The sequence below is a fragment of the Setaria italica genome, chromosome I, assembly GCF_000263155.2.
Source record: "Setaria italica strain Yugu1 chromosome I, Setaria_italica_v2.0, whole genome shotgun sequence".
NCBI lineage: Eukaryota > Viridiplantae > Streptophyta > Magnoliopsida > Poales > Poaceae > Setaria > Setaria italica.
This window is the reverse complement of record NC_028450.1, coordinates 14437033-14457993: the sequence shown is the minus strand read 5'-3', so window position 1 is coordinate 14457993 and position 20961 is coordinate 14437033. Positions and strand designations below refer to the sequence as shown.

General features: G+C 48.5%; 1 protein-coding gene across 1 annotated transcript; it reads left to right on the top strand.

Moving 5' to 3' along the window:
• Positions 1–3886: 3886 nt before the first annotated feature.
• LOC101778845 lies at positions 3887–4741 on the top strand. The gene has a single exon (XM_004954782.1). It carries the CDS (start codon positions 3887–3889, stop codon positions 4739–4741), a length of 855 nt encoding a protein of 284 aa, XP_004954839.1.
• The last annotated feature ends 16220 nt before the right edge of the window (positions 4742–20961 follow it).

Sequence of the window (20961 nt, the reverse complement as noted above, 5' to 3'; positions counted from 1 at the left end):
TCATCCATATCTCGTCACCGCTAGAGTAGCACAAGCTCGTGGAGGCAGTGGAGCTTGTCGCATATACCCACTCTCCAAATCCATTGATGCAGCTCGAGCTCCTTAGCTTGCCCTACTAGAGTATGTATAGTTGTATATGTGTTCTACTCATGTTTCTTGTATACCAAGCCTATAGCTATATAGGCTATATAATGAAAGGTCACCCCCCTCCAAGAGTGTGTGATGTTTTCGTATTCCTCTATATGATATCACGAGTCCGGGTTTTTGTGCTGGAACACCTCGGATTAACTTGGCTAAAGCACGTTTAAGTCGCCAAACATGCGATCATATGCTTTAATCAAGTTAACTCGACGATCCGTCGGATTTCATCCGATAAAACCACTTATACAGGACCGAGTTAGCATAGCTCACACGAAGGTGAGTGGTTCCAGAGAATACAACAGATCATCCAAGTTAACCACATTTAACAATTTATTCCAACATTGGTTCGAAAATCAGAGTTTTACAAGGTTCAAAGCAGCGGAAAAGGTAAATATAGCGGAAGCTAGCGCCGGGGTCGGATGTTCCTAATGAGGCCAAACAGGACATCAGTGATCCCACTCCTCGCCGTCCGAGGAGGGATCCCACTCGACCGTCCATCTAGGAGGAAGCTGGGGCGGCCAAGTGCCAACAGCAGCGAACTCAGAAGCTTCAACTTCACCTGAAAGAGATGCCACAAGCAAGGCTGAGCTGCTAAGCTCAACAAGACTTAACCGACTAGTGGGGAACTACTCCACCAACATCTAGACATGCAAGGGTCTTTGGCTGAGGGGTTTATTTTTGCCAAAAGCGACTACAGGAGGTCCTTACTTTCAATATTTTAGCTCAGGTTCTAAGTTCATTAACCGGTCTACATTAGCAACTTCGGCTAAACAAATATAGTTTCCAACAACAATGTGTAGAACAAGCATCGAGTTCATCTCATCATCATGTTCCATCTTTACTCAGTGTAGCATAGCGATCAAGCAGTCTCAAACTGTGAGAGGCAGACGAATCGATTCGAGTTTCTTAACCATGCATGGTGAACCTAATCTCACGACATCCGCGCACCACAAAAGGATCGCTTCCTGTGTCGGCCATCCCCATCAATTCCCAGGTACGTGTCAGGTCCAAACTTCCCTTGGCATGCAATGCTCCACAGTCCCGACCTCTTATCGTACTGTGGCCGCACTTGCACCCACATGATGCACCATGGGAACCTCGTTCCAGGGACAGCAGGGGTATAAGCCACGCCCTAGTTCAATCAAGTACTAGGCTTTCCCATCCCATACTAGGTATGAGATTAGTACTTTCAAACACTTGATCACGAACACCAACACTTTTCGACCTTAAGCAACTTCATATAGACAAACGGGGCGATCCACCGACCACCAAAAGAGTTCACCAGGCCCTGCCCCGTCCACCGTCCTTATAGTTGTAACCAGAAGGAGAACAACCAACTACTATAACTCGCGAGTGACAGGAAATCACTCGACTTTCACTGAGTCCTATTAAGCAATGCAACTACTCGGACTTATCAAACTAGTGTTCAGATCAAGGAAACTAAGTCATGCATCTATTGTTTCAAACAACTCCTGTAACGTAATGCACATACAAATGATGGAAGGCATGTGTAAATTTAGAAAGTGGGGTCATGCTCCGGGGCTTGCCTTCGAGCGGGGTGGAGGCAAACTGATCTTCGGCGCACTCGGTTTCAGCTCCTGCAGTCGGCAGCTCAGCTACTGCTCCGTCTTCGGGCACCGGATGCAGCTCGTAGGTGCCGTCGGTGAGATTTAGTTCTACACAAATGCAAATGCAGGGGTTAACACTTAGACGGTTATTTCAACAACACTTGCAAACTTTAGCCTAGAAACTTGTAGCAAACTACGAGGAAGGTGTGGGAATCCCTGCTTCTGTTGATAGAGAACAAGACAAAAGGGTCGGATTGGGAGAAACTTATGATCTGACTCTTAGACCTAAGGAATAACTGTACCGGGATCCTCAGACTTAACACAGAGAAGTCCCCGAAATTTTACACAGATACCCTCGGGTCAAAGAAAAAGGTACAGCCGAGCCCTCGGGCGAGGCGGATAAGGGTCGGCGAAACAGACAGGGTCGAGCGAGACGGAAAAAGGGGTCAGGCGAAACAGACAGGGTCGGGCGAGATAGAAAAAGGGGTCGGGCGAACCAGACAGGGTGTCAGCAGCTTACCTTTAGGCCTACTGGTGAAGTCTTGGGGTCGGGAAGGAACAGGCTCAGGCGGAGCGATGAAAGGTGCTAAGGTTCGGGCGGCGGCGAGGTCCAGCGGTGCTCCGGCGGCGGCGGTGCTTCTTGTTTACACAAGTAAGCTCTAGCACTGTGCGGAGGAAACAAGCGGCTGGTGGGTTGGGAAAAGGAGGAAGTTGAGCGGAGAGGGGAGTTCCTCAAGAGCTTAGGTGGTAGCGCTTGGGCACAAAACAGGGGAAGATGTGGCAAGGCAACAGTGGCAAAGGGAACTCTAGTAGGGGCTCTGGTACTCCTTTTTATAGCTGTGCGGAAGAGAGAGAGTCTGGGCAGTGCGAGGATCAGGTCGAACAGGATGGAGTTCTCTGCCGTGGCGGCGATTGGGCGACGATTGGGCGGCGCTTCCATTGACCGGCGAAGCGGAGCTTCAGGGATAGGGTCTTTGGTCATTGGGCACTGAAGACAGAGCTTATGCAGGCGCGGTTTTGCCGGAGGGAAGGATTGGCAATGGCGAGCGCGGGTCTGGTCGCATCCAGCGGCGGATTAGGGGCGGCTATTCGGCTAGCGTGTGGCAGGAAAGAAGGAAGGGGGCACTGCAGGCGAAAGCGCTGCAGGCGAGGTGACAGGGCGAGCGGTGACACTAGCAAGCGCAGAATAGCGGCTTTGCTGGGGCATGCTACTGGCGAGGTGGGAAAAGGAGTTGTCACTGCTGGATCCGTGGTTGGCGAAGGCGGTATCGTCATGGAGCGCGCGCGTGGGCGGCGCGACTGTGGGGGAGACGGAAAAGCCGGAAGGCATTGGGGCGTGCGGCCGAGGATCCAGATGAGATGATGAGCGCGAGAGGCGGTCTAGCGCGGCAGCAACCAATCTCTAGTCGCAGCGGCGACAGGGGGCCTTGGCACGGCCGGTGAGGGTGCGAGCGAGACGAGGTGAGGCAGAAAGGACTGCAGGGGCTATCGCGCGGGATTGGGAAGGAGGCGTGCTGATTTGTCTGGTCGTGGCCAGCGACTGGGCGAGGCGGGGCTCGTCGGGGAGCTTAAGCCACGCGGCGGAAAGGCTCTAAAGTAGGGCGCACGCTTGCTCTGGCGCACTTGACCCGAGAGATCCGTGGGATCTAGTTGTGGGCCCATCTTCTAGTCTCTGGCTCTTCCACAGCTCCACAGTTTGGAGGAACACTGGCTTTTGGGACTTAGAGAGAAACAACGGGTTGTTGGGTGTCAGGGGTCGGGGCTGATTAGAACTGCAGATTTGGGAGCTTGTCTTAAGATTAACTCGGCTGATGAACCTGAGTCATTACAGTTTTCCTTTCGCAACCCTAATCCTATCCTACACGAGCCGAGCATCCTCCTGCACCACCGCCATGTTCTCCCCGTGCACCGCGCCTGCGTCACACGTCCACACCACCCCGCGGAACCTCTCTCTCGCGTCCTCTCCCTACCGCACATCCCTGGAGTCCTCCTGTGCTGCCATATTCTCCTGGCTTCTGCTCTCCTGTTGCTGTCCAGACGTATTCTCCCGGCGTCTGCTCTCCCACTGTATTCTCCCGTATGCTCTCTTGTTGCTGTCCGGTGATATTCTTAGAGTCTGGCGCATGTCCCTGGAGGTTCCATCTACTCCCACGTGCCGCTAACTCCAACCAGCAGCCATGTCCACCCTGTCCACCTCCACTTCCTCCTCCAATGGGCCTCAACCTCCCGGCGCCATGGGAGAATCTGTCGGCCCCATCTTCGTCAACCCCTACGCCACGGTCGCCGTCAAGTCGCACATCCCCATGACGCTCGAGCTGAAGAACTCCAACTTCAGCAAGTGGTCCTCATTCTTCCGCGCCATGTGCGGCAAGTTCGGCTTGCTAGCACACGTCAACGGCACTGCTCCTCCCCGCTGCACCGACCCGGCATGGGAGCAAGCGGACTGCTGCATCCGTAGCTGGTTGTTTGGCTCCATCTTCGATGCCGTCCTTGACCTCGCCATGGACGGCATCGACCAAATGGCCCGTCAACTCTGGGTAGCCATCGACAACCTGTTCCAAGCGAACAAGGCCCCCCGTGCTATCTTCCTGAGCCATGAATTCCATTCAATGACTCAGGGCGACTTGTCCATTGATGACTACTACCACCGCATGAAGACCACCATCGACGCCCTCCGCAACATCGGTCAGCCTGTCTCAGAGCCTACACTAGTGCTGAACCTGCTGCGTGGCCTCACCAAGCCCTACTCCACCACCGCGGACAACATCGCCGCCAACTCCGACCTCACATTCGCCGCTGCACGGAATCAACTTCTCCTGAAGGAGCTGCACCTGAAGAATGCAGAGAATGTCACAGCTGCTTCTGCCCTCGTTGCCAGCTTTGCACCATCCTGTGGCCACTCCAGCTACCGCTCCTCATCTTCGCAAGGTGTTAGGCAGCAGCAACAGCAGCGTAATGATGGCCAGCGGCATAACAAGCCCTACGGCGGTGGCGGCTATAGCACCAATGGTGGGACTGGTGGTGGTGGCTAGCAGTATCACCACCAGGCTACTTCGTCTGGCCCACCACCCGGCCCTGGGTCTGCATCTCTCTGTGGGCCAGTCAGCAAGGCGGGCAGGGCTCCTCTAGTGGCCAATCTTAGGGTGGCCAGGCCTGGTGCAACCAAGGCATGCTGGGCTCGGCGCCTTAGGCCCACACTGCCTTTTCACCTGTCCAAGTCTCCCCTCCCGGTCAGAGCTAGGACCAGGCCGGCCTGATTGCGGCCCTGTAGCAGATGTCCATGCAAGGCACATCCCCCTGGATCATGGATATTGGCGCTTCCTTGCACATGTCATCATCCGATGGTATACTCCTACAGCGCCTTCCCCTATCCACATCCTCTATTATAGTAGGCAATGGCACTAGTATACCCGTCACATCTAGAGGTCATTCCGTCCTTTCCAGCAACACGTCTAATTTTGCCCTCAACAACGTCCTTGTCGTTCCATCCATCATTCGTAATTTACTTTTAGTTCGTCAATTCACCCACGACAATAGTTATTCCATCGAGTTTGATGCTTTTGGTTTTTCTATCAAGGACCTTTAGACGCAATGCGTGATTCTTCATTGCAATAGCGACGGGGATCTATACACCTTGCCAACCTCTCCACTAGCTGCCGCCCTACACTCCTAGCTGTGTCATCCACCCTGTGGCATCAACGTCTTGGACACCCGTTTCCTGCAGCTCTTGATGCCCTAAATAAGAACAATTCTATCTCTTGTAATAAAGTAGATCGCTCCATTTGCCACTCTTGTCAGCTAGGCAAGCATATGCGTCTACCCTTTAGCTCATCAAGTTCACACATGGTTGTTCCCTTTGAACTTCTTCATTGCGATGTCTGGACCTTGCCTGTCACTAGCATTTCTGGTTTCTCTTATTACTTGGTGATTTTTGATGATTACACACACTACTGTTGGACATTCCCTCTCAAACGCAAGTCTAAAGTCCATCAGTGTATGGTTAGTTTATTGCTTATGCGAATACACATTTGATCTTCCCATCAAGTGCTTTCAGGCTGATAATGGCATGAAATTTGTGAATAACGCCACCACATCCTTCTTCGCTGCCCATGGCATTCTTTTGCGCCTGTCCTGCCCCTACACCTCCCCGCAAAACGGCGAGGCTGAACGTGTCCTTCGTATGCTCAATAACTCCGTGCGCACGCTTATGCTCCACGCATCCATGCCGCCATCATATTGGGTGGAAGCCCTCGCTGCCGCATTCTATCTTCTGAACAGGCACCCCTCTTCTTTTGTTGGCAATGAGTTCCCTATACTCATCTCCACGGCAAGCCGCCGCAGTATGACCACCTTTGTGTCTTCGGGTGTCTTTACTATCCCAACTTGCATGTGACCTCTGCGCATAAGCTCGCTCCTCGATCAACGACATGCATTTTCTTAGGATACCCCTCCTCCCATAAGGGCTATCGATGCCTCGACCTCTCCACTCGCCGCATCATCATCTCTCACCACGTTATTTTCGATGAGTTGACTTTTCCCTTTGCTTCCATCGTACCTGCCTCCACCGATTCCACCTTGGACTTCCTCTTAGACATTGATGAGGTTACGGTGCATTGTCCTACTAACCCTGCAGTTGGATGTGGCTCTGCTCCGGTGGCTGCTCCGCCCATTCAGGATGTTGAGCACCCGCCTGACACCTAGACAACTTCTGGACCGGGCGGGCGTGGCTTCGTGCCCCTGCCAGGACCAGCTCCCACCGCTCCTTCCACTCCGGGCGGCCATGGCCCTGTGCCCCCATCAAGATTGGTGCCATCTTCAATTTTGGGTGGGCGTGGCCCCGTGCCCTCACCAGGATCGCCGCCATCTTTGATTCCGGGTGGGCGTGGCCACGTGCCCCCACCAGGATTGCCACCCTCTTCATCTCCGAGTAGGCGTGGCCTCGTGCCCCTGTCTGGATCGCCGTTTGCTGCTCCCCTCGCTCCAGGCGGGCGTTATTTTATGCCCCCACCAAGAACGCCACTTGGGCGGACTTTTTAGCACACGTACGCCTGGCGCTTGCATGCGCCCGTACATCACCATCGCCAGCCCGTGCTCCCGATGCCCTCTCCCCTGCCCGGTGCTCGCCCCCTGCAGGCTCCACTGCGCGTACGCGTGCCACGACCACCTCCAGCGCCTGATCCCATGGTCACCAGGCTTAGGCTCTCTCAAGTCGGTTCATCCCATGAACCTGTCCGCCATCAGTGCGACGGCATCTCCTGTTCTAGCCAACTATCATAGCGCTGTAGTGGATCCTAGCTGGAGGGCAGCAATGGCAGATGAGTACAGGCTCTCATTGATAATGGCACATGGAAGCTCGTTCCCGATCCATCAGGTGCAAATGTGGTGTCAGGCAAGTGGATTTTTAAACACAAATTTCACTCAGATGGCACTCTGGCTCGGCACAAGGCGCACTGGGTAGTCTGTGGATTCTCTCAACAGTACAGGATTGACTATGATGAGACATTCAGCCCGGTCATGAAACCTGCCACCATACGGACTGTTCTGAGCATTGTTGTCTCTCGTCAGTGGCCGATTCATCAGCTGATAAATGCATAAAAGGATTAAGGGTGCGAGTACTTACCCTCCAACTTTAGGTGCAATGACCTACAAAAACTTGCCTTTCAATTCGAAAGGAGTCAACAGCATCTTCATACTTCTTATGGAAGTCGGCAGTGCGGCGGCATTCATCAATGATGTCTTTCTCCAATTGCGCCACACGTCGTGCAGCTTCACTCCACTCCTATACAATTTGGCTATTCTTGTAGGATTTCTCATATAAGTCCTGCACAATCAAGCAATTAGTACTCTTCACGAGTGCAAATGGTGCCAAACTACAAAAATAAGTACTCAGATATGGTGTTAAGACTCACCCGGATAGGGGCTCCCAAAAACCTTGACCTTTTGCGATAATCCTGGAACTTCACCCATCACACCAGCCTTCACACTCGGCACAAGAATGAGTTGCTGAGTAAATGAGGCACCGGTCTTAGACACATCCTTGCCCATTGCTAGCTCAGTTACCATGGCCTCAGACGCGGGAGGAGGGTTATCATTCATAATCTCGGGGGCTAGCGGCGCCGGACTCTCAAGTGAGCTGATCACATCTTGCAATATGGCGGCTGTAAAACTTACTGCACTCGTGCCATCGGCTTGTGGTGGATCTTCAGTTGTCAAGTCAACAACAGGCACGACATCAGAATTCATGACCGACAGATCTGCAGCCAGATCTGTGCTTACCACATCTAAAGCAATGTTCTTGAAAGTCCTGATATCAAACACGATTCAAGATTACAAAATTGACTATTGATTATAAAATCAATGATCAAATTCAAATGCAATAGAGTACTCACTGGGCGGACTGGGGAGGAACCCGGTGACGTTTCTTCGCTACAAGGACCGGCTGCACACTTGGGGCTGGCTCATTCCTCGGTGCAGGTGGCAATCCTCGTTATTTTCATCGAGACCTGAAAGAATCAATTCAGAGACTACGTACGCGTGACTACTACCAATACTCGCGTACTCACCACTAGCAAGGACTTCAGCCAGCGTGGCGTCAGAAACTACCTTCGGTGTCTCCACAGCATCAGCCATGGTAGTCTTCGACGACTCCTCCACTCTACCAAGTTCAACGACTACTGGAGTAGTAGTCGTCTCAGGCGTTATGGCCACGTCTTCAGCAGATGTCTCCCCCAAAGAAACCACACTAGCAGCCGCGTCTTTAGCTATCGCGACTACATCATCAGAAGTAGTCTCGGCAGTATCGTACACTATATCCGCGGCATCCTCAATGTCTTCACCCGCGTCATCAATAATCTACAAAAACAAATGTCAAAACAAGTCAATTCGACTACTCAAGGAAGCTATATAAGTACTCATACTTTAGCACATTGCTCTTCTGCAAAGGTAATTACCGGCGATGGAGCTTTGAAAGTCTCCAAGTGCTTGCTGACTGATTGCTTACACACTATGATCCATCTTTTCTTCATCATTGGAGCCTGGATCTCTTCATCACCAACATCCTCCGTTGGATGCTTCGAGGTGTCGGTTGCAAATTTATACCCTTTGAGAACTCGAGACTGCATAGAAACATGATCAGATAACTCGGAGTTCGACTCAGAGTCCCCATCATCATCATCATCCTCTAAGGGATCATCAGCCAAGCACACGTAGTGCACAGGTTCACGTTTTTTGCGCCATTAGCATCATGGGGAGGAGGAGAGAAGTATAAAAAGACATCTTCCTACATAAGGAATTACTAGTTGGCAAACATAACGACTAATAATTATGGGTACTCAAAAAGAAAGCAAGTTACCTCTCTGGGCTTATGCCACTTGTCAAACTCCTAGATGGATTCATCGACTTCGAGCACCCCTTGGAAATTCTTGAAGAATTTGCCCAACAATTTCTCAACAATTTCCCACGAGGAGCCTTGTACGGACTCACACAAAGGACGTACTCAGTCACATATCAGGACATGAAGACTACTACACAAGGAACGTAGACTACATGGACTCCTGAAGAACTAGTCGGAAGGCAGTAGGACTACTCTACCGAGTTAGAGTAGGAATCTCTAGTCGCATACGACTAGTACTCTTGTACAAAAGACTACCCTGTAACTTTACTCCCCCAATATATAAGGGCGGGCAAGGACCCCTCAAAAACAAGTTCAATCGAATACAAGCATACAACACACAGGACGTAGGGTATTACGCAATCTAGCGGCCCAAACCAGTCTAAATCGTGTTGCTGCGTCATCATCGACTCCTTGATTTCGGTGACACCCACCAACCAAAACACTATCTCGGGTACTCCCTTGATAGGTTGCCTGGTTAAAACACCAACAGTCTCGTCGGGGAGCCCGACGAAGGACCAACGAACACCTACCCGGGAGGGACCCCGTCGGGACAAGCACACCTTGGTTTGCACTAGGCTCAGCATGCCAACTAGGGCACCTCCTCGTGCCATGGAGACAAAAGAAGAACAACACATGAGTTGGAAAAGTAGGGTAAAGATGAAGAAAGGTCAAAAGGATAAAAGTATTTATAGGAAGGGAAGGTCTTGCCCCATTAGGAGTCAAAACCCCAACAAATACGGTGTAAAAATATAACTCCTAACTTGGTTTACACAGACTAAACCAGTTTGACCGTCCTGGCAAACCGGTCTGACTAGTTTTCCTTGGTGAAAATCTTTCTGAGGCCATAACTCCCTCATCCAAACTCCAAATCAGACGTTCTACATATGCACTTTGATGGTCTCGATGAGAGCGACTATGGTGAAGTCCAAATTGCATATTGAGAACTTTTCCCAAATCGGCTTGACCGGTTTTGAGACCAGTTCACCCAGACCTGCCAATTTTGATCATCAGCAACTATCTAAATTATTGTACTCCCTAGATAAATCTTGTTTGTGCCAACTATTGTTAGCTTCCACATTGACAGCCAAGCCCTTGGCCTTTTTTCTAATTAAGAAGTCTGAAGTTATATTACTAGACATCTGTTTGATGATCAAAATAAGAAAAGTCCAAATTACTACCCTTAAGTATAGCCAAAGTTTGGATAACCTTCTAAGCTATTTTTTTTTCAAGTTACCCCCAAGACTATGCAATATAGTTCAATTTACCCTTAAAAATTTTTATCTTTTTATTTCTCCATAAACAAGTTGATTTTCAATTTCAAAATTTTGTATGATGGTAGTAGACATCACAATGTATGTCAACAAAATATATCATGAACTTTTATCATTATTTTCATATAATTTTGTATCCCAAGAACTAATTTATTGTTAAATGTCATACCCTATCAAAATAATGATAAAATTCATGACAAATTGCGTTAGGTGGTAAATTGACCAAAGTGGCATAGTTTAGCGGGTAAACTGAACCCAAAAAAATTTTAGGGAGTTGTTCAGACTTTGCCTATACTTGAGGTGAGTAATTTGGACTTTACCTCATTATACTTTTTTACCAGGTCATAGAAATCCTCTCTCTCTCTCCCTCCCTCCCTCCCTCCCTCCCTCTTTCTCTCTCTTGGTAGTAGGGTTAAAACTAAACAACTTTGGTTTATGCATCTCATTAATACCAAAGTTCTACCCTAGACAATGATTTAACTTTTGTAAAGGGATATTAGTAATGTGAACTAGTGGAAATCTTAAATTATTTAATGAGTTTAGTCATTCTTAAAGCAATATCAATATAGGCACGCCTTCATACAGCCTGTTAGAAGCGTCTTTGTATGGACAGTGTCATGTCTTGTAGAGTCGAATGCTTTAAGTGTTTCTGTGAAAGAAAGAGAAATTTCATAGACTTCATATGGACCGTGTCAGACCTTGTAGAGATGAACTATTTAAGCGTTTCTATGAAAGAAAGATATTTCATAGACACATTAGATGCATATCTACACATATTGATACAATTTTGTAGACATATGTATAAAATGTGTCTAGTGTAGTTACGTAGTATAGTAACGCTTCATTGCATGTTAATAAATATAGAGACAATCTTGTAGGTACATATACACATATATAAAACAAGCCTACTAATATAGGCACATTTTGTAATGACACATTGTTGTGCAGTAAGTAGTATAGAGATGATTTAATAGATACATTTATATTACGTGTTTTACATGCTAGGCAGCATGGCAGGTGATATGGCATGTGATATATTTTCTAGTAACACCTAACTGCGTGTTAACTACGGATATAGGCACGTTTTATAGTAATGTAACTAAGTATAGTTAAAAAACCTCATGAAAGTCATGCTAGAAAAGCACAAGACTAAATTTTTTTATTGGCTAATGATGCAAGAAGGACATGCATGTTGACCATATATATGAAACAATTTAAAAAAGAAACATACCAGGTTGTTTCAGGTTTGAATCCGTAGATTTCTTCACCTCCAATGAGGCACGGGGTTAGATGAATAACACAATTTGAAGATATTACAAAAACTGTAGGGTAATATTTGAATGAAAAAAACTTACATGTGAACTTGAGGAATAACATAGCCAACAGCATTAGTTTATGAATCTTAAAAATTGGTCTAGGTATCAGCTCATCTCCTTTATTTCTACTGGCAATATTTTCAATACCTTCAACATAAACCTCAACGTATTCCCTTCCAAGCATGGTTTCTCCGATCTCTCATTTGGCACCAGTGGTCATTAACTTTGCTTTAGCCATAACTCTTCCTTTGTTTCTTAGTGAATAAGATAAACTGGATCCGAACTCTACAATTTTGCATACCGATTTTGACCGGTTCATTCTTTTTTTTGGGGGGGGTTCTTTAACTCTTCGAGTCCTCTAGAATAGGAAGAATTTATATTAATCAAAACATAGCATTGCTCAAGCAAGTTCACTCATTATAAACAATATTGCAATAAAAGACATACCACGTTGCTAAGTATAGGATCAGGTGAAAAATTTGTGTCTGCATTACCATTATTCATGAATAGAACTCTGAATATGTGCCTCCTACAGCATGTAGCTTAGTTTACATCAGAGTTAACAAAAAAAAATACTACACAGCAGCTGTAGCAGTCACTAAAGCAGGTGCACAACCTTGCACCTAGCGAGCCAGCCAACCAAACAAGAGGTGTTGTGCTGTGCACATGAAAACAACAGCCTATTCTTTTTATAAAGTAGGTATACAGATAAGTGTGGGAGGTTGTCTACTTTATTATGCTAGTCAACCAGTATGCTTTGAATAACACAAGCATACCTTGGTAATTATTTGCTCACTAGGTAAATATGTATGGCCAGTGCATGCTGCAATGTGTCATCAACCATATTATATAAGACATTTTTTTGAAGGGCAAACATTGGGTGAGTTCCCCACAGTACTTCAATTTTATATTAATCAAAGCAGGAAGAAAACTATACAAAGGAGGCAGAATACTTACATAGGGGTGAAAAGGGAGATCTGGGAGTTAAATCATTTATAGACTCTAGCCATTGTACTAAAACCGGTCTACTCTCCTCCCTAACACGCACTAGATATTATGAAGGTGTTTTAGGAGGAGTGCATTATGCACCTCCAGATTGATCACTGTCAATCCTCCTTTATTTTCTTGGTTTCAAGACCATTGGCCAAGCAGCTAAATATTATTATTGTACCTATGTGCATTAGAAATAAAGTATGCACACTATTACATGCACATCATTTGTTGGAGAGTGCACATTACTAATTGAGTGTTCAAGGCTGTTATTAGTATCACTTTCTGTTCCCATAAGACCGTCCTTCAAAAAAACTAAACAATTCGAAGAGGGATAGGTTACTAAGTGCTGGCCAAACGTGACTTGGCCACCATTGCCATACCTTTATTATCCTTTGCTTGGGCATATGACATCTGGGCCAACCATGTGTTGCCATCCATGCCCATCTTTCTCTTATCCCTCCAACCAAACAACATGCTGGGACCATTCCATCCTTCAAACCAAACATCTAGTGGGATCAAAAGAGGCTTGACCCTTCCCGTCCCACTTTAACTCCCAACCATACACACCCTTTGTGTCCTAGTTTAGGTGAAGGCTCAACTCCTCATTCCGCGTCTCCCCTGGCCCACCAGGCTCAAGTGTCATCCAACGTTGAGTATGTTTGAGTATGTGACAGACAACCTAGTTTTGCCCATCGGTAACCAATGTTGTGTTGGAAGTAATGGACCAAGTCCATTTAATTTTCAGAATTTTAAATAAATTTCAAAGACCATTTGGATACAAGGAAATGGTGAAAATAGTGCAAACCTTTAGTCCCACATTAGTGGTAGAGGTGAAGCATGACTAACATAAATATGGAGGTTGTCTCCACTCCACCAAGCTATGTGTCTGAGAGAGAAGAAAAGCCCACATTTGTGCACTGACCTTGCCTCGCGAAGGCGAAAGGCACGCGGCACCTGTGTGAATAGTCTACCTAAAGCCTCATTCCCTCCCATGCAGGGGCGTAGCTTCCTTTTGCAGTTTTAATTTTTAGTTACTTGGCATTTAAGTCCACCTATACCATCTAATTTTGTTCACCACGAACTCATCCGCCATCGAGCTTGTTCACCCGAACAACATCAAGCAAGGACGGAGGTGGAGACCTGCACTGCTGCACACGATTGCGGCTAGGACAAGGAGCAGGTGGAGGTGACGGTGGTGGGGAGACAAAGGGAGTGTGTTGGCACTGGATTTTGGTCAGCAAAATCTTATAGAAGATGACAAGTCTAATTGGAGGAGGTCAGCCGATGAAGCTGATGGAGCCGATAGGGTTGCAGTATGTGTTGGTGGAGTTCTAGTGCAAAGATGGGCTTCGTTTGATTGGTCAGCAAGAAAAGAATATTTAAAGAAGGGAAGGTTAGCTTCAAAAAGGAAGGGCCAGCACGTGTAGGCAAAAGTGATTAGAATATAGAAGGCATGGATTTTGATCTATTTTGCATACCACACGTGGGAGAAGTCCAGATTAAATCACAAATATGGATTGGTCTTTGCACGGATGGGTCGGAGGAAGCTTTATTGGCAAGGACTCTACGTAAGGGAAAATTAGAGTTCATATATCTTAATATTTCCTTTTATTTAGATATTTATTGTTAGGCAAGTCATTATCGTAGCTAGTCAAGAGTCATTAGTCTAGGATATAAATATGTATCCCCTGGCCATTATAGAAGATTTATCTCTTGATCAATACACAAACACATTTATCTTTTTCGGCCTAGTGCCACCCTTAAGAGTAGGAGTAACATAGTTTCTCAACGAGTTTCTTCTAGCAAGTGGGGCTGCATCGACTTCGATCTCCGGCAAGCTCTAAGATCCATCTCTACCGGTGACTTCTTCGACGAACATTGCTGCATCACATCAATCTTTGGTTCGTCTGCAAGCGTCACCATTACCAGGTGTTCTAGGCTTTAATTACCGGGCGCATCGCTGTGATTTCGTCTAAATTCACCTACCAATTATCGATTCTCATCATATCTTGTAAGGACCTCCTGTTACATGTGGTAGAACCAAAGTTATCTTGCCTTGATTAAGATCTATCGGCTAGCTTATCTTCTAGATCTGTTACATTGCTTTAATTGTCATATTATTAAGAGATCAATAGAGCATGCTTCAATAGCCAGTAATTTGCTAGTTCTTGGATCCTTAACGTCAAAACACTACCATTGAGAGTTGATACATCGGCTGGGTATCATCTATATCTCTCAGAACGAAGCGTGATGACGTCATTGAGCCGATAGTTATGCATACGAGGCCTTGCTGCCGCAAGCTAGTATGTTAAATTAGTGGGCTGAAGTTAATGTCCTCTCAGCTGTGTTGCCTTGTCTAAGTTCTATACACGTCTTATGACATTAATTAGATCTGCTAGCTTAATAAGCTTGTAAATGGTAGGCAAGAAGTTTTGTTGTTGTGCTCTAGTCTTTTATATTAATAGGTTGTGGTTAATGCCCTCTCTGCCATGTTGCCTTGTTTAAGTTCAATACATGTCTCATGACATTAATCAAGATCTGTTAGTTTTGACATGTGCATGGTGAGCAAAGGCTCTATTAATAGCTGCTGTTATTAATTCTTGCATCAACCATCGGTCGTCGGCTCATTACACTTCAATACTATCATCTAGCCGACAGGCCGTCATACATCTTATTTGACCAAGTGTTGTATGGACTTAGCATCGTGATTCTATTAACTGGCCGATACAACATCGTCACATACCTTATTAGTTGAATGGTCAAACTGGCACGCCCCAAACCTCAAGAAGCTTAGGACCTACACTGGAGTTAAGCAAATCTCCCAGGCCTTCGTATGCGACGCGCGAGGGATCGCCGGCCGATTTTTTGCATCAACGGAGTGGGAGGGCACGTCAGCATTGTATCGGGTTTCAAAGACGGCGAGCGTGTGCTACACGTCCGGTGGCTGCGTGGTAACAGCAGATTGGCGGACCAAGGCCAAAAAAATGGAGGTCTAAAGAAATTACATACTCCCTCCATCCCAAATTACTATTCGTTTTGATTTTTTTCAGGTACATAGATGCACCTAGATGTATACCATGTAATTAAAAAGCTAAAACGAATAGTAATTTCGGAAGGAGGGAGTAAATATCAAAGGAGAAAAATACATGAGCTTCTATTAAGTTGGAATCAGCCTCGGTCCTAGCCAGTTCCTCGGACCGCGCCCTCTCTCTTGCTGCTCCCGTTGTGTAGAGTCCGCCGCTGGAAGATGCACCACCAGGTACATCGAGGTGAGCCAATTGGATGTGATTGGAAGAGGCGAGGGAGAGGGAGCGTGGGGAGCTGCACACTGTGATTGCTCGCGCGCCTCTCTTGTTTGTGTCTTTGCTCAAAGCAATGGTCGTGAACTCGTGGTGTACAACGCTTGATCGACAAAATGATTCAAACATCAACTGCTGTGCATTTTGCTTCTAATTCTTTTCATCAAATATGCGGAATGACTATGATGATTTTGTTTTTTTTCATAGGACAATATAATGATTTCGTAAGAATGGTAAGTGTCTTTAGAGCTGAGAATTAATGACTTATGCAGCCTTGAGACAGAGAGAGTGAGTTCAACTTCAAGAATATGGGAGGTGATAGAATTTAAGTTCACCGTAACAAAGAAGAGGAGACCATATCTAAAAAAGTTAAACAAAACGCAATCTTTACAAAGCTAATTAAGCAAAGCTATCTGGCGCACCAAATAAACACCAGTGAATCGCATTGCACAAGAGAGAATTGTGCTGGCCTTGGTTAGGTTCAAGCCTGGATGTGGCTTTAGTACCGGTCGGTAACCTCCCTTTAGTACCGGTTGTACAGGCAATTTAGTACTAGAGGGGGGCTAACAGGTACTAAAGGGTATTAAAAAAATTTAAAAAAATGAAATGCCCCGTTGGCCCTGCACCCCTGCCACCCTCCGCACCCGTGCCGCCCCACCGTCGCCACTGCCGCTCCCACCGTCGTTGCCACGCGCCGATGGCCACCGCTCGCCGTCGCCTAAAGCCACTCCCGTCATCGCCGCTGCACCCCAATGACTGCCGCCGCCGCGCCTCGCCCCGCCGCCGCTCCTCGCCTCAGGCACGAGGTGAGGGGCGAGCAGAGGGGGGAGGAGAGGGGAGGCTAGGGAGGGAGGGAGGAGGCCGGTGGAGGAGGGAGAGAGTGAGGGAGGCGGAGGAGCTGAGGGAGAGAGGGGGCCGGGTGAGCTGAGGGAGGCGGAGGAGCTGAGGGGGAGAGAGAGAGGGCGGATGGATAAGGAGGGAGGCGAAGGAGCTGAGGGAGAGAGAGGGCAGATGGATAAGGAGGGAGGTGGAGGAGCTGAGGGCCAGAGGGAGCGGCGGAGGAAACTATTAAGGCCAGCTTTTGCGCGCCTCGAGGGAACCCTTTAGTATCCTTTAGTACCGGGTGGAGCCGGTCACGGGGGCCTCCTCGGGGACTATCCATGAGGCCCGGTACTAATGCTCACATTAGTACCGGGCCAAAAAGTGACCAGTACTAAGCCTCGGGACGAGAGGTCCATGGTGGAAAATTGACCTTTAGTCCCGGTTTGAGAGGCTCAAATCTCTCTAAAAGCCATCCGGGATAAAGCAATCAAGACGAAAGGGGGGAGTCTTTAGTCCCGGGTCATCCACCCGGGACAAAAAAATTTCAAAAAAAAATAAAAAAAGCCCCCACACCCCGCACGCGCCTCGGCCGCGCCGTCGCCGCCACTATGCCGCCACCACCACGCCGCGGCCACCACCACGCCCGCCGCCACCACCACGCCGCCTGCAACCATCGCGCTGCCACCACCACGCCGCCACCGCCACGCCCACTGCCACCACACCGCCCGCTCAGCCTGCCGCCACTACCACCACCACCTGTGCAAAAAAAAAGAAAAAAGAGGGAGAGGAAGGGAGATGGGGGGAGAGCACATACCAAGCACGCCCGCTGCCCCATCACCGCCGGACGCCGCTCCTCCGCACGCCACTGCGCTGCCCTGCACCTCGCCCCGCTGCCACTCCTCACTGCCAGCGAGGGGTGAGCAGAGGGGAAGGGGAAGGGCAGCAAGGAGGGGGCGGCGGCAGGAGGGAGGGGAGGGGGCGGCGGTAGAAGGGATGGGCTAGCAGCGGTGCAAGGAGAGGATGGAGGCAGAGAGGAGGAAAGAGGGAGGAAGAGAAGGAGAGAGGCAGGCCGCTCCAAGAGAGAGAAAGGAGGTGGAGGGGGGCGCGGGACGAGAAGGACCCTTTAGTCCCTTTCCAACCGGGACTAAAGAGGGACCCTTTAGTCATGGGGGCCTTTAGTCTCGGTTGGTGTTTCCAACCGGGAGGAAAAGGCCCCTTATGACCACTGAACCTTTAATCACGGGTCAAAAATTAACCGGAACAAAAGGGGATGGATGGAAGGTGAGTTTTCTACTAGTGGTCCATTCCCCTGTAGTGGCTAGTCCTAGACCAAAACAACCAATCAACCATGCATAGAGGCCTGCCTATGACTATCGAAGACACATTAGAGCAATGCTGCTTGAACGTACGGTTGGAGATGTAGCAGCTAGCTAGTGAATTTGAATACAACGGTGGCAACATGGACGAATGTGGATACAATATCTTAAAACACTCCCTGACCTCTGTATGGCAGAATGAAATTGGAGGCTGAAGATGATTGTTCACTGAGTTTGTGTTCTGATCACAAATATACATAGATGACAGAACACCTCAATAGATAAACATAGTAGCAACGCACCATATGTTCTACGTTCTTGGTAGTCACGGGCTACTTGCTTACTGAAGGTCCAGCATCGCCATTATGTTTCTTATTCTCCTGGGTACAGGTACCGTTCATGATGGGGGCATAAAGTTGAGCCCTCTCAAACCTCAGCTTGTCCAACTTTTCCTTAATCGTCAGCAGTCCTGTTGTGCCGACATTTCTCTGCGCAGCTTGCTCGAGCTTCTTGATTTTGTTGTCAATCGAAATGATCTGGAGAGCAACAACCAAATGAGCGGCACTGGAATACATATACATCAATTATATTACATTTACCTAAATATGCAAACGTTTCCAATTAATGTGTAAGCGTAACACACCTTGCGACCTGGCCAGCGGTTCGTGTTGTTCTTGCGGCAGAGCCGCTTGAGAGATGTGGATGAGATATTCAACTTTTTGGCAGCATCTTTCTTGCTCATGTGCAAGCATTTAAGTATATCTTCCATGGCCACATCGGAGTTTCTTTTGCGTTCCTTTTCTAGCAAACTATAGTCTGCAGCACTGGCACTGGACACTCCATCTTGAACAGCAATTTGACAAGATTCCAGTATTGCAGGACTAAGCCCAGCCCCAGGCCAATTAGCAGCGTCAAACAAAATGTCATCAGCATTGATGTTTTCTTCTGCCCGCGTGGCCGGTTGGGCACCTTCAGGAGCAAATTGAGGTCCTACTGCTTCAGCTGCTCATGCAATAACGTTATCATTACAAGTTCAGAATTCCATGATCAGGTGTGTGCCTAAATTAGTAACTGTTTACTGCCACATGTGCATTATTTAAACAGATGAGTAATTGTTTATAGCATTCTTACTTGGAGCAGTAGGTGAGGAGAATATCTTTCTCAGCATATCCATCTCGAGCTCTCTGTGTGCGTCGTCATTATTTGCGGGCATGCTAATATTCGTGCAAACCGCTGCGGAGAATGTAGAACAAGAGTCCTTCAACTGCCCACTAGTGTCGTTCTTAAGCATTTCCACTCTGTTGTCGATGAAGTTCTGCACCCACTCGTGCGTGCGCTGGCGGAGACTGTAAAAAGAAATTCATGAGGGAGTTGGCATGGGCATCTCTCCTGTGTGTGTGTGTGTGTGTGTGTGTGTGTGTGTGTGTGTGTGTGTGTGTGTGTGTGTGTGTTGCACACTTTTTCTGCAGCATTCAGAGTCGATCACTTACTCAAAATACACCTTCTCGTTCAATATGGTTTCTCCATTGGCATCGATGTAGGTGCGATCAAAAATCGCGTGTTGGAATGTTCCAAGCTCCACGACATGCACATCAAAATGTAGCTTGTGGTTCGCTGCACAAGTGAATTCATTTCCGTTCCGAAAAAATGCACAAGAAATATTCAAGGTAAACTTTACTTAGTAGCAGCCAGGCAGTAGATTATTTGCAAATTACGAGTAAATTGAGTGTGCTATTATAGGGTAATGTGTTTACCACCCTCATGTAGCATCTCCCGGACCGATCGGCAGTTGGAGCAGTCCAGTTCGCCAAGAACGAAGGGCACAAAGTTCATGTCCTCGACGCGGGGCACGGTGTGCTCAGCGATCGCGCTGCCCATATTAGTGTGGCCGGCGTCGTCCTCAATGCTCCTGATGAAAGCTTCAAACTCGTCTTCGTCCCCGTCATCATCCATGAACTGATCACCATGCAGTGACATGGCTCCTAGGTTCGAAAGGACGATGTCGTCGTCGAACAAAGTCTCGAACGAGGGCATGGGATCATTACTGGCCATCACTGACGGTACTGGATCGTCAGGGAAGCCGTAAGCCTGCGGCGGTTGCTCATCCATAACCAGCGCCTGGTTGTTCTCGACGTCGTCGGTGGTCTGCGCCGGGAAGCCGAACGCCAGATCCGGGTTCGGCGGCGGCGGTAGCCTCTCTAGCGCCATGTCCATCTGAACGGCCGGCACATCCTGCGGCGCCACGATGACATGCGATGCCACGTCCGTGGCCAGCGCCTGGTGGTTCTCGATGTCGGTGGTCGGCGCCGGGAAGCCGAACGCCGGGTCCGGGTTCAGCGACGGTGTCTGCAGGGCCATGCCCATCTGAACGGCCGCCGGCGCATCCTGTGGCGCCCCGACGTGCGATGCCACGGGCACATCGGAAGGCCCCGCGAGAAGGTGAGACTCGGGCGGCAGTACTATCTGCAGGAAGCGGATGACGTCGCCGTCGGAGTCGTACGCCTCGTCGGACATGGCAGCGGTAACTGCCGGGATCGGAGTAGTGTGATGGCTACGCAGAGGTTGCGAGGACTGGCCGGAGAAGCGTCTGTATTTGTGCACTGGCGGCGTCGCGGCGAAGGTGTGGTACTGCGCACTGCGCGAAGGGATGGCGGTTGGAGTTACGCGTGCGCGCGACCGGACGCGACGGTTGAGGCAGGAGGCGGCTGTGGTTTTGCCTTCCTGCCTGTGTTTTCTGTCAGCACGTGTTGGTTCCTGGGGGAAGGCAGTAATATCGTTCGAGCTGTGACGGCCCGCATAAATAGATGAATATAGCTTAATACTCCCTCCGTTCCAAATTATA

What these genes read in the sequence shown, in the direction of transcription:
- LOC101778845 (XM_004954782.1), top strand. Translation starts at nt 3,887, where the DNA reads ATGTCCACCCTGTCCACCTCCACTTCCTCCTCCAATGGGCCTCAACCT.